The following is a 12996-nucleotide window of genomic DNA, read 5'->3' on the forward strand; positions in this document are numbered from 1 at the left end:
CAGAAGCTGTCCCCTAAAAAATCATCCAATCCATAGGTATTTCAATGAAAAATATGGAGGCTGAAGCACTGACAGGGTAGGTGACATCTCTCAAATTATATGGCCAGTTCATAGCTCAGCTAAGGTTTAAGACTGATTTTTCTAAGTCACTTGCTCTAACCCTGGAGCCAAATGAGAGGATGAAGGAGAATAGAGAGCATTCAGTGCTACCAGCTCAGGCTGGAGTAAGAGGCTGTGCAAAGGAGGTGGCTGGGAAGGAGGACTGTTGATATTCACGGCTCCACTCTCCATATCCAGTGACTTCTGATGTAACTCACCATGCTGGACTTCACCCCAATGTTTTCACCATGGGGAAGCAGGATTTTGCTCTCTGGGCTTGGGACCATTTTTCTTCTCTCTCATTGCATGTCCTCTCTATATCCTAGTGCCCTTCATCCTCCTGCCTCACAGCTGAGAGCCCCTATGCCCTCCTCTCTTTACTCTTTAGCTAAGGTGGAGCGAGGGCCATGGCTGCTAATGCTTTCCTCCCGCCATTCACGTTTGCTCAGAAGTGGCTGAATTCCTGTGAGGACACAGCAGTAGCTCTCAGCACAGGAGGCTGGATGTTTTGGGGATCCTAGGGGGACAGACTCGATGAAGCCAAGTGGCTGTATAGGGTGCATAGGGCCATTTGGAAGCTGCCGCAGCTGAGGTTGTTGGTGGTCCTTTCAGGAAGGACTGAGGAGATGGAGAGGGAGGAACTGTGCACGGATGTGTTTGGTGTGGTCTTTTCTGCAGGAGTTTGAAGGGGTGGCTGTCTCTCCATTTGGTAGTGACTAGAAAAATCTTGTAGCTTAGTGCTGGAGACTGCAGGTGAATCCAGGCAAGTGATGTTGGAGGGGATCAACAAATTTTCTGGTGGCCTTGGAAGAAAAAAAGCATGAGAGATGGCTTTGGGTCACTAATGAAGGACCGGCTGATAGGAGATGAGAGGAAGCCTTGTGTGGTGGGCTGGCCTTGGCTGGACACCGGGTACCACCAAGCCGCTCTATCACTTCCCTCCTCAGCAGGACAGAGGGGGAGAAAATAAGATAGGAAAAAACCTCCAAAACTCGTGGGTCGAGATAAGGGCAGGGAGAGATCATTTACCAATTACCCTCACAGGCAAAACAGACTCGACTTGGGGAAATCAGTTTATTTATTACCAAATCAGAGTAAGGTAATGAGAAAATAAAAACTAAATCTTAAAACACCTTCTCCCACCCCTCCCATCTTCCCAGGCTTAACTTTGCTCCCAAATTCCCTACGTCCTCCCCGCAGTGGGGCAGAGGGATGGGGAATGGGGGTTGCAGTCTGTTCATCACATGTTGTTTCTGCCGCTCCTTCCTCCTCAGGGGGAGGACTCCTCACACTCTTCCCCTGCTCCAGCGTGGGGTCCCTCCCATGGGAGAAAGTCCTCCATGAACTTCTCCAATGTGAGTCCTTCCCACGGGCTGCAGTTCTTCACAAACTGCTCCAGCATGGGTCCCCCACGGGGTCACAAGTCCTGCCAGCAAACCTGCTCCAGCCTGGGCTCCTCTGTTCATGGGTCCACAGGTCCTGCCAGGAGCCTGCTCCAGAGCAGGCTTCCCATGGGGTCACAGCCTCCTTTGGGCATCCACCTGCTCCAGTGTGGGCTTCCCATGGGGTCACAGCCTCCTTCGGGCATCCACCTGCTCCAGCGTGGGGTTCTCCACAGTCTGCAGGTGGATATCTGCTCCACCGTGGACCTCCATGGGCTGTAGGGGGACAGTCTGCCTCACCATGGTCTTCACCATGGGCTGCAGGGGAATCTCTGCTCCAGCGTGTGGAGCACCTCCTCCCCTCCTTCTTCACTGACCTTGGTGTCTGCAGAGTTGTTCCTCTCACATATTCTCACTCCTCTCTCCAGCTGCAGTTGCACAGGTTGGCTTTTTTTTACCCGTTCTTAAATATGTTATCACAGACGCACTACCACCATCGCTGACTGGCTTGGCCTTGGCCAGCGCTGGGTCCGTCTTGGAGACGGCTGACATTGGGTCTGTCGGACACGGGGGAAGCTTCTAGCAGCTTCTCACAGAAGCCACCCCTGCAGCCTCCCCGCTACCAAAACCTTGCCACGCAAACCCGATACACCTTGGGAAGGCGAAGGCCTCAGTGAGACACAGCTGAGCAGAGATGGCTGCTGAGGGATTTCACTTTGATGGAGGTTGGCTGATGGAAGAGGTGGCACTTGCTGGGACCACTACTACTCATTTGGGACTGGCTGGTGAGGAAGATGGTCTGTGCTAAGGCTGCAGAGAGACATGTCCCTTGGTCAGACATTAGAGGCAAAAGCAGAGGAACCGTTGGTGGATTGGCAGAGGCGAGCAGCCTTCAGTGGAGGATCTGTCTATGGGAGGTGAATGGAAGAGGCCTCATCCACAGTTCCAGCGCTGGATCAGTTTTCTGGCTGCTTGCATGAAAGGGGAGAAAGGGCAAATGTGGAGCTTTGTCCTCAGATGGTACTTCCCTTTTATCTGAGGCAATATTGGAAGATAAGCATTCACTCTTTCTCTCTTTTTTTTTTTTTCCCGCTGTGGATAAACATAGATTATGAAGGTTAGAAAGGCTTCAAGGGATGTTTTTTATCTGATATTAAGTTCTTAATAGGTCACCTTGGCATTGAGAAGCCCAGGAGCTGAACGGGTCAGCAATTGAATTACAATAACCTTTGCAGAGCACAACCTTGTCAGTGGGGCTGGGGCCCAGAGATATGTGGGACCTCATTATCTCGACCTTAGCCCCAGGGATGTCAACTGACAAAAAGGACTGGACAGAGAGTCTGGGCTGGCTGATTTCTTTGGTGAGCTTCTCTTTCAGGTTCCCGTTTCCCCTGGTCTTGGAGATAACATGTCCCTGCATTGCTGACAGGAATTGTTCCCAAATCACGACTCCATCCACCCATCCAGCCCATAGCTCTTAGCAAGGGAGTGAGCAAAGAGCTCCGGCCCCCAGATTTCTCTGTTTTCATTTATGCACTCACAGCACATCACTCTCTGCATCTCTTTGTAGTCATTGAGCAGCAGTACCTGACACAAATATTGGTGCAAGAACAGAGAATCTTACTTGACCAGCAATATAATCTCTGGGATACGATTTTTGATTTGTTTTGTTCAGAGAAAATAGCGAAAGTGCCCAAATCCTCAGCAAAGCAGGAGCTTTAGCCCACCTCTGATACACTGCAAAGGGAAATTGCAAATGTGTCTGTATATCTCCAAGATTGAATGTGACAGGCTATGATTGAGCTTGTTGCCCTCGCTGATGCCTGGAGCTGCACAGGGCACCACACCACCCAAAGTGTGTGTAAACGCCCTTTTTCCGACCAGATTCCCTGTGTTGCCTGCTACAGGGAGGTCCTTTTGCAGGGATGCCTGTGCTGTCCACGTGTGCTCCCATCCCAGACTCTGCTGGATGTGAATACACACTCGCTGCATGCGTGTGCTCATCTTCACATCGCCCCACGTCCCCTTGCTTGTGACCAAGACCCCGTGGCGCGTTGGTGAGCGCATCCTCAGTCCAGGCAGATGAGCCTTGGTGTGTGCACACATACGTGCATGTGTTGCTGGGTGCCTCCACACCCCTGCCTGCTGGAATAATTCCACCCTCTTGCAAGACGCTGTGTGGATGTGTGTTCTGCTGCCCATGCCCATCTGTGTGCTCCTGCGTGCTCTCCTCCCCATGTGTCCATGCGGGTGCCCATGCCTCCGCACGCGTGCATGCCTCCCGTTGTCAAAGGGCAGCTGGCTTCCTCTCAAGTGACACTGTGTCATGAGGATCCGTGGGTGTCTCAAAGCTCACCCCGTCTGGCCGCAGTCAAAGGGCCCTTTGTGGTGCTGCTCTGCACCCCCCGCCGTGGGGCTCCCAGCCCTCCGGGTCACCACGTTCCCGGCACGGCAGGATGAGCTCATCTCGGGGAGGAATCTGGTCCCTCAGCTCCATGAACAGACACATAAAAGGACTTGTATTCACGATCCAGCCCATGCTGCAATTTTCATCTGTCCTCATACCATCCCGTATTACTATCTGCCTCAATTTCTGAGCAATTCCATGCAAGGTTTTCTACTCCAGGCCAACTATGTTGATATCTTTGTCTCTGGTCAGTCCCATTCACACACATGCTACACTTCTGGGTATTTCTGAACCAAAAGCATGCAGGGCTTTGAGCCTTTCTGGTAGTGCTACTTGTCTGAATTGTTTTGATGTACAGTTTGACCCCTGCTTAAGAGCTGACCAGAGTTAGGCAAGCATTTTGGGTTGTGCACCTCACAAGCTGCCACACATGCTCTTGTACATAAAAGTGTAATTTTAATACTTTTTGGTTTTGCATTGTGGTTCCCTTAATCTCAATCAAAACCCACTCTCACTGAAAGCATCTATTTTACATTCTGTTTATGAAGAACCAAGACTGGCAGCAGCAACAGGGTAAATGTTTAAAAAATAGCTGTCCCCTCCCCAAACTGCTGCCCATGTAAATGAAATTCCACCAGTCTGGGAGAGAGGAAAGTGCCTGGAGATCTGTACCTTTCCTGACATGGCCAGTGGCGTTATGTACATCTGAACTCCTGCACCCTGGAAAATTGGAACAGCTCCATGATGTATCAGAAGACCTGCAGAGCTAATAGGTCCAGGGGATTCCCTTTCAGCTCATGCGATAAGGTGCTGTGCGGAGCAGGAGATGACTTTATTGCTGTAGAGTAGCCATAGGTGCGCTGCAGAGAGGCAGCTGCAGGATCCAAAAGCTTCATCATAGTGCACATGAACAGAGTGGCACTAGGATGACCTTTGAAATTATCCACTGGGGTCATAAATACAAGCATCCAGCAACAGGATCCCCTCTGTGAGCACGGAACTTTACCTCTGGGAATGTGAAATAGAGAACCCTTACTCTCCATGGAGGACCTGGAGGTGCTCTATAGAGCGCCTGTGGTGGGATATGTGCCTGATAAAGCAACCCATGGATGAAGAGACTCTGCTCTATTGCCAGCGGGATTGAAATCCTGCGGAGCTTGGGAAGCAGACACAGAGGCTGTGTAGGCTTCTTTGGGGAAGGAACAGAGTTGTCCCATGCTCCTGCCCTCCCTTTGCTCTGGCAGAAAGGTCAATGATGGCAGATCTTTCCCTGATGTAGCTTCATTCTCCCAAAGTACTCACTCAGCTGGGCAGCACCTGTAAGAGCCTGAAGCCAAAAGTTTGGATGTAAAGTCTGGTGGCTAGAGTGTTCAAATGGCCTCTTTCATTTGGCCAAACACATGCCTGATGCAGACATCAGCTCTTAGAGATGCCACTGCTGTCAGCATGAAGTTTCCTAGGACTGAGTGCCCTCCTTCACTTTCCACTGATAGAGGGCAAAACACAATTTTGCAGTCTCAAATGACTTTTATTTTAGGTTTCAGGGCTGGGGGAAGTGGAGAACAAGTGTTCACGGGCAGCAAGAGCACGTGCACCCCAGATGTCTGGGACCAAGGTGGCCACTGTCAGCAGAGCCCGGGGAAGAGCCAGGAGCTGTGATGCCTTGTGGAGAGGAAGGAGGAGGAATAGCAGGTCTGAGGCTCTGGCTCTTGCACCGAGCAGCACAACCCCATCCTTGGCGGGGACTGGACAGCAAAAGCCTCAGCCCTATGCCATAGGTGAATGCCAGCAGCCTGTTAATAGATCGCCTGGCAGGGCTTGTTGCTGAACACTGATCACTTGGCAGGCCATTACCTTGAAAAATGAGCTCTGCCGAGCTTGCCTTGTGTTGTTACAAACTAATGATTTACATTGATTAGCACGTGGCTCATGAGTGTCTAATTTATCAATCAGGGATCGCCAGGGGAGCGTGTGTAAACCATGCTTTCAAAAATGATGTTATCTGTCAATTGGCTCATGAATGTGAAAGCTGCACACACCTGACATGCTCTCCCTGGTGAGGGACAGGAAGGACCCAGTCACCTCCTTCCCTTTCCCTCTGTTTCTAGTTCCGTACCTCTTTGGGGTGTAAGGCCCAACAATTTGGGGTGAGGCCTGCAGTCCAGGTACAGCCTGGCTGGCCACACTTCAAGCTGTAATTATTCTTTTTATAGTACTGGGAGCAGCGGCCATAAACCCACTGTGCTAGGTGCTGTCCAAGGCCAGAGTGAAGGGCTGGTCTTTTATTTATGTCTAACTTAGATCACAAATCCATTGCAGCCAGGAGTATCTCTTGCTACAGAAGTTGGTGGGGAGCCACAGTGGTATGGCACAGTAGTCATGTACGGAGGACTATGAAAGAAAGGGGACCTCTCTCAGCTAGGAGTTCGTCTCCTGGCTCGCAGGACCCTCTGGCTCAAAGCAAAAGGTTCACTGCAGCATATCCTGGATCATTGCATGCTTGATCTGCTGTGACACTGACCCACTGTGAAGCCAAAACACCGATGCCATGAACTGAAAACAGATGGCCATCAACACCTTGTCCCGTCTTTCTCCTGGCCCTGCTGAAGTAAGAGGAATCCTCCTCTGCCTCGGGGTGCTGCGCTTGCCCTGCAAGGGAGATCTCCTATCCAGCAGTCAGGCACGTCTCCGTTTGACCTAATTTTGCAGCCTGGGTCAATTACATGAGAGGTCAGTGGGTTACTCCTCTGCAGGGATTAGAATCCGTGACCCTGCCCAGTGCAGCCACCCATGCTCCCTTGCCAGAGCCTGGCCGAGGGCGTGCGGAGGGAGGATTACAGTGCAATGTCTGCAGATGATAGGGATTAGCCAGCGGTATTCTAGGGAAGCTGTTTTCTTGAAAATCCTATTTTTGTTTTTTTGGAAAAAAGGCCTTGGGAGCTGTGTGGATGGAGAAGGGGGGAAGAACCATTCTCCTTGGCTGTTGCAATGCTGTAGCAAATAAGTCTTGCTTGTTTGCTAACCACGAGATTTAGATCTCCTGGACAAAAGAAATGTAAACCAGCAACTGGAAGGGATTGCAAGACCAACCCGCTTTGCTGTCCCTCCTGTTGCGTGGAGCAGATGTGTGCGGTCAGGAGTACATATGCAGTCTATGGAGCGAGCATGTTGTGCCTGTAGGTGCCTCCTGCAAGGGTATTTTTGTGTGTACAACTTCGGGTCTGTGGGTATAATTGGATGAGTGATCATACAGACACCGATGAGCTTGGGACAGAGTTTTAGAGGTGAGCCTTGCCACAGTAAAAGCTGGAGGGCACTTGCAAGTTTAGGATATGGGTCTCCCTTGGAAGCAAAAGGCTGGGGTTTACTCTCCTCTCCTCTCCAGATCAGCTAGCATCGCCTCTGGTTCTCACGGTGACTGCCGTCATGACACATTGGGGTCCGGATAGCATTGAAAACATGAGTGTTGAGAAGACTGAACACCTGGTTTTCCAGGATCCTGCTCCCCTTATGGCTGAAGGTGCTCTGTGATCTGTATTTGGATGGGCTGGCATCGTCCATGCAAGCAGCACCTTAAAACATGTGTACAAGAGAAGAGAGAGGGCTGCTGACTATTAGGCACGAGAAAGAGACACCTCACCCCTTGCTTTTTCAATTAGTGTTTCTAAAGGCCTTTTGGATCAGTAGATAGACAGGGCTATTGAAACGCCATGTTTTATTAGAAATTGATCTCCTGTTAATAGGCTTTAGGCAAATTAGAACGGATTATTTGACTGGAAAACACACACCAAAACGGAGGGAAATAGGAGGAGCATGGAGTGTCACCAGCCCCTTTCTCATCTTTGCTGAGATCAATAGAGCTATATCATGTAAACCAAATCAATGGAAAAGCAGAAACAGATGATCATCATAACATCGTGACATTAGATCATACGCTGTCTGCTGTGTCTTTGCCCCCTCGCCATGCCAGGAACAGCAGCCAGCAGTCCCAGCATCCGCTGGGGAACATTAGGTTCATAAAACAGGGAGGAACTGATATTGGAAAAGCAATGAAGTATTAGAGGTCCCTGTGCAGTCATAAGGCTGTGGCTGGGCACTGCTCAGAGCAGCCTGGATTGATGTGCTGGGCTCCAGGGCTGCGTGGATCTCCTAGAAATGAAGTTTGCAGATCCTTAATCCAATAGCGAGAAATAATGATGGTGATTTCAGTGAGAAGCCCTGGGAGAAGGATAGGCAGGGAGGACAAAAGAGGGATGCCTCAGGATACGGAGAGGACAGAGATTGTCCTGCCAGGTCTGGCTTCCCCTGCCCAAAAATATTTATCCTCCTTTCAGAGAGTGCCACAGCCGTGTTCGCTCCCTTGCACCCAGGAGGAGAAAACAAGGACAGATGCTGTGACCTGTGGGGCTTTGCCTTTGAAATCTACCCTTGCAATCTTCTTGGCAGCCACTTACCTCCCCTGAGAACTGGGGCAATTTCATGGCCAAAATAAACCACCAGCATGACTTGAGGGGGAGCTGCTGCAGCACCGGCTGCAAGCATTGGGGCTGGCAATGATGAATTCCCTTTAACTTCATCAGCCCGGGGGCTGATGACGCTGCACAAAAGCAGAGCGGCGTGGAGGGATGGGTTGGCTGAGTGAGCCATGGTTCACCAGTTCCTCTTCCACTTAGTTATTCATTTAATTATTTGTAATTACTATCATCCAACCAGCATCTGCTCCTGCTGTCCACCTGGCCGGCCATCATGATCCTGCTCCTGACCACACTCTCAGGAGTCCTGGATGGGTTTCAAGTCCTTTATACAAAGGAGTTAATGGAGGGGGGGTGTCTCGTTTTGACTTTGTTTGGCCAGGAGTGATGTTCTGGGCAGGAGGTGATGGTTTTAGAAGAGTAGGAAACAGCTGAGCTCAACTGACACAGTGGAAATGATCCATTCTTTTGCTGCCAGTGACTAGTCCAAGCTGTTGGGACAATAAAATAGAGGTGAGGTGGTAGCAGGAGTCCCGGTTCAGGAGTGTGCTTTTGAAGTGAGTCTGAAGACAATTTTGAAGACAAGCGGTTGTCTGTGCTTAATTTGCTGTGATTCATATAGCAGAGCAGTCTTCAAGTGTATGAACTGGATTTTTCTTGGATAAAACAAAACTGGATTATGTTAATGTGCTCCAAACAGTGATTCAGTCTACAGGATCAGGCTTTGATAGGTCTGAAGTAAAGCTCCTGAAGTACATCTAGTATGGATGCTGGATTTTAGCAGAAACAGTGTCCCTTTACAGATAACTCATTTTACCCTATACTATTTGCTAATGTAGACGTACATTTTGGGAGAGCTTTTCCCAGCTCTGTTGCTGGCACGCTCGGTCACTTCACCTCTTTCTCACGTAGCCTCCACATCTGCACAATGAGGCTTTCCAAAAGAGGCCATCCCCATCCAGCTTAGTGGAGGAATAACATGCTAACAGAGGTATGTGGTCCTTCCAGACCATGGACAGGACTGATGCTCCAGTCTGGAAGGCAGGTGTTTCTGTTGCTCTGGTGAGCTTAAAGATATTTGCTTTTTGCCATGATCATGGTTTATCTTCCACCAATGGGACTAAGTTCTTGCTAGCACCAGTTCCTTCTTTGTCCTCCAACCCCACAGCTTTTCTTTGACCCTTTTGAGTCCATACCCATGATTTGGAAGGGTTTATTGTGTCCCTCTCTTTGATAACCGTATAATCCTGGCCTGTAAAACCCATATCCCTCTTAGAAGTGTGATTGAGGCATCTGCCTGGTGGGTTATCTCCCAGCTTGCCTGGGATCTCCCAGCTTGCCCGGGAGACTATGCTCAAGGATCACGCTCCTGTGGACCCCACAGCAGCTGGGGAGACCCAGATAATGCTGAAAAGCACCAGTCGAGTGATGGAAGGTATCTTTTACCTTCTTTCATCTACCAGACCCGTGGGCTCCTTGCCAGGATGCCTGTAGGGCTAGCCATGGCCAGGGTGGGAGCTCAGGGAAGGCCAGAGCCTGTGTCTTTAAAGATTAATGGTAGTGTTTGCTCATTAAGGAGATCGTTTTGAAGCCAGCGCTAGCCAGAACATTCAAGTGCAAGCATCTGTTTGCTACTGGGAGAGGATATTTATTGTCTGATACTTCAATGGATGTAAATAAACAGCCAGACCTAGATAATGTTCAGACAAACAAACAAACAGCTGCCAGAATAGGTCCCCTGGTAGTTGACCTTCGGGAAGCATCATGCTGATGTTTTAATAGCAGCCGGCTTTGCAGAACGAAGCCCAGTGAGTACAGCTTTCCAGGAAGCAGGATTAATGTGCAGCCTGAGAGCGTTGGTCCCCAGGAGCTCTGCACGTGTGTGCTGGGTTAAAGGAGGGCAAGGGGGCTTAGGGTGCTGGGTACAGCATCTTGTGGTCCAAGGAGCCTGTGCCTGTCCAGCACAGACATGTAGGCAGTGGGAACAGGTATTCCTGTGATGGAGGTGATAAGAGTGTTTGTGGAGGAGTGTGTACACATCTGGTAGTGGTGGTTGTGGTGGACTGAGCATTTTGAGACTCATGTATGGTCCTGGGGCCCTCTCCATCGCTTCTTGCTCCCCTACCTCCTGCCTTGCAGAGGTGCTCATGGTTCACGGGCAGTTTCAAGGAGAAATCCCCACTGGACTGTCAGTCAGGCTCTAATCCCACAGCCTGATAAGAATATCTTGAATATAAGAATACCCATACTTCAGGTCAGAAGAAAACTCTATCTATCCCAGCACCCCATCTCCACTTGGGGCTTGTGGCTGATGCTGGCAAAGAAGAGCAAGAACAGAGCAAAGTGCTGGTGCGTGCTTCAAATTCCCTGCGATTGGCAACCTGGGATGCTTTCTGAGCACAGATCGTATCTGTGTCCCTGACTTTAGTGGTGATCACTTGCAGGCTTTGATGAGAATCTTCTCATTTCCCTTTCACAGGCTCTTATTTTGATTTTTTTGCTAACCCAAATGCCCTGTTTCTAGTGGGTGCCTGGGGACCAGGAATAAATCTCTCTCTAAGAGAAATTGCTGTTGTGTTTTGATGCTCAGGACTGAGAAGAATGTGCAGGGAAGGTGGAGATCCTCTGCTCTGACTCCGTGCCTGGGGTCGAACATAAGAAAGCCAGGGGTTAACACAGGTAAAGGGATGGCTTGAGTTAAGGGCCAGACTTCTGGATGCAAGCTACGATAGTCACCTCCTTGCCAGTGCAGGGCTTGCACGGTCCGTGCAGTGTGGATGAATATCCACCAAACTTTCTGGCCTTCTTCTCAATTTTCTTTTTACTTAGCTACTAGCTTTACTGAGAGAGAGATGTTTCTGCACGTGTAGTTGTTGGGCTGTGTGTGCATGAGTGCATGTGTGTGTGTTTGCACATGTACGGTGGAATGAACCCTGTTCCTCCCTCCCTCCCCCTCTGCAAAATAATGATTTTGCAGGCAATTAGGCTAGCAATAGCTGTTAAATCACTTCTGAGTATCTCTGTTTTCCTGGCGTGAAACCTTTGCAATCTTTTACCTGCACCAAATGCATAGGGGAGATCCCTGGGGGCTGTGTCTCCTGTCTGCGTGGTTTGTTAACTCCAGCCGACTATTTCTCCAGCCTGCCTCTTCCATCTCTGAGCTCTTTCTCCTCTAATGGGGCCTGGCAAAGGCTGAGGACAGTGACTGAGCTCTGGGGTGATAATTGGCTGCTTACATATCTAGTGACCTACACATCTGACCCTGACGATGCTGAAAAATCAAGGTCAAAGCAGCAAAGACATAAGGTTTGTTCAGCACAGTGATCAGCAGGGAGAGCGAGGATCTTCTGCAGCCCTCTGACAGGGACGAGCAGCCACAAGGGACTGGGGAGGGAGGCAGAGCTGAAACAGCAGACAAAGCTCAGCAACCGCTCCCTGAGAGTGAGAACTTGGCGCAGGAAAGTCTCCGTGGGAAATAGGAAAGGCTCCTGCTGTGGCGGCATTCGAGCTGCCCTGGGCAGAGCCCCAGTAGGGAGACTCCTGTGTTTCTCAACCTGCAGCCCTTTCTGTCTCCTTCCTTTCTCCTGGCTGTCCTAAGGGGAATGACTCATTATGAGTCCATTGGCCTCTTTGCCCTCAACCTCATGGGTGAATCGCATCAGTGTCCACTTTCAAGAAGAGAGACTCTGAGGAGCTGAATTTACCCATTAGGGACTATGGACACGAGTGAGCCCTTTCCTCCCAGGCGGTCAGAGCCAGTGGGAGGCATGGATGCTCGGGGTTGGGCTTCAGGCCCTGACGTCTTTGTGTGCCGATGCTGCGGAGAGTGTTGCTGTCCTCACCAGATCCATCAAGATGACAAACTAACTGCAAATCCTCCGGTGTCATTTGACCAGCCCAACAGCCAATGCCTGCATGTGCAGCCACTTCTGCGGAGGCTGATGGATAGCACGTAGGATCTGAGCATCCCTGAGCACCCTCCACACCCTTTGCTGTCACAGGGAGCCCCTCTAACGCCTCTTTGCCTCATTTCCCTTATCTTTCCTGGCAGAATAAGATTGTTGTTATACAGCAGGTGTGGAGATCGAGGAAGGACAAAGATAAGAATCTGTATATCATCACTGTCCTTTGCTCATACAGGCTTTCCTGACCCTTTGTCTCTTCCTTTCTCTTTGCCTTTCTAATATATAAGATCATTCAGGCTCAGTTTCTTGGCTGAAAGGTTGCTATAGAAGGAACAAGCTCATGGACTATGCCAAGGAACAGTGGGAATGGGTCTCGATACCCTAAGTTCTCCACGGCTTGTTATTTTCTCTGGATGGGAAGGGTGCTTTTTGCTCAGCTATCAAACCGCACAAGTGCAAACCAAGGACTGGGAGCCTTTGGTCTGGCCTTTGGTCAGGAAGGTGTGGAGATCATGACGTGGAGCACGAAGCAGATCTGCTACAACTTTGTTTCTTCTAGGGAAGGGTGCTGTAATGTTTGTGTTGCTGCAGGATAGAAGATTTTCTGAAAGTTAAAGACAACATGTTGAAAACATAGCAAGGGAGATAGGGAATGTCGATCCATCTCTGAAACACATGGCCATGGGGTTTGCTGAAGTACAGAGCCTCACAAGATCCAGAAGGACCCGACC

At 50.0% G+C, this 12996-nt stretch overlaps 1 protein-coding gene across 4 annotated transcripts in view; it reads left to right on the forward strand.

The window, feature by feature from the left end:
* PLXNA4 (plexin A4) overlaps nt 1-12996 on the forward strand; it is a 434060-nt gene that overhangs the window by 186392 nt on the left and 234672 nt on the right. The window contains exon 4 of one of the 4 annotated variants that reach the window (XM_075491510.1): nt 5469-5477. The exons of the other annotated variants lie outside the window; for them this stretch is intronic. Coding sequence (XP_075347625.1) covers nt 5469-5477 — 9 coding nt within the window. The remainder of the gene's footprint in view (nt 1-5468; nt 5478-12996) is intronic. 4 annotated transcript variants of the gene reach the window in all.

Source organism: Mycteria americana, chromosome 1 (genome assembly GCF_035582795.1).
Source record: "Mycteria americana isolate JAX WOST 10 ecotype Jacksonville Zoo and Gardens chromosome 1, USCA_MyAme_1.0, whole genome shotgun sequence".
NCBI classification, from domain to species: Eukaryota; Metazoa; Chordata; class Aves; order Ciconiiformes; family Ciconiidae; genus Mycteria; species Mycteria americana.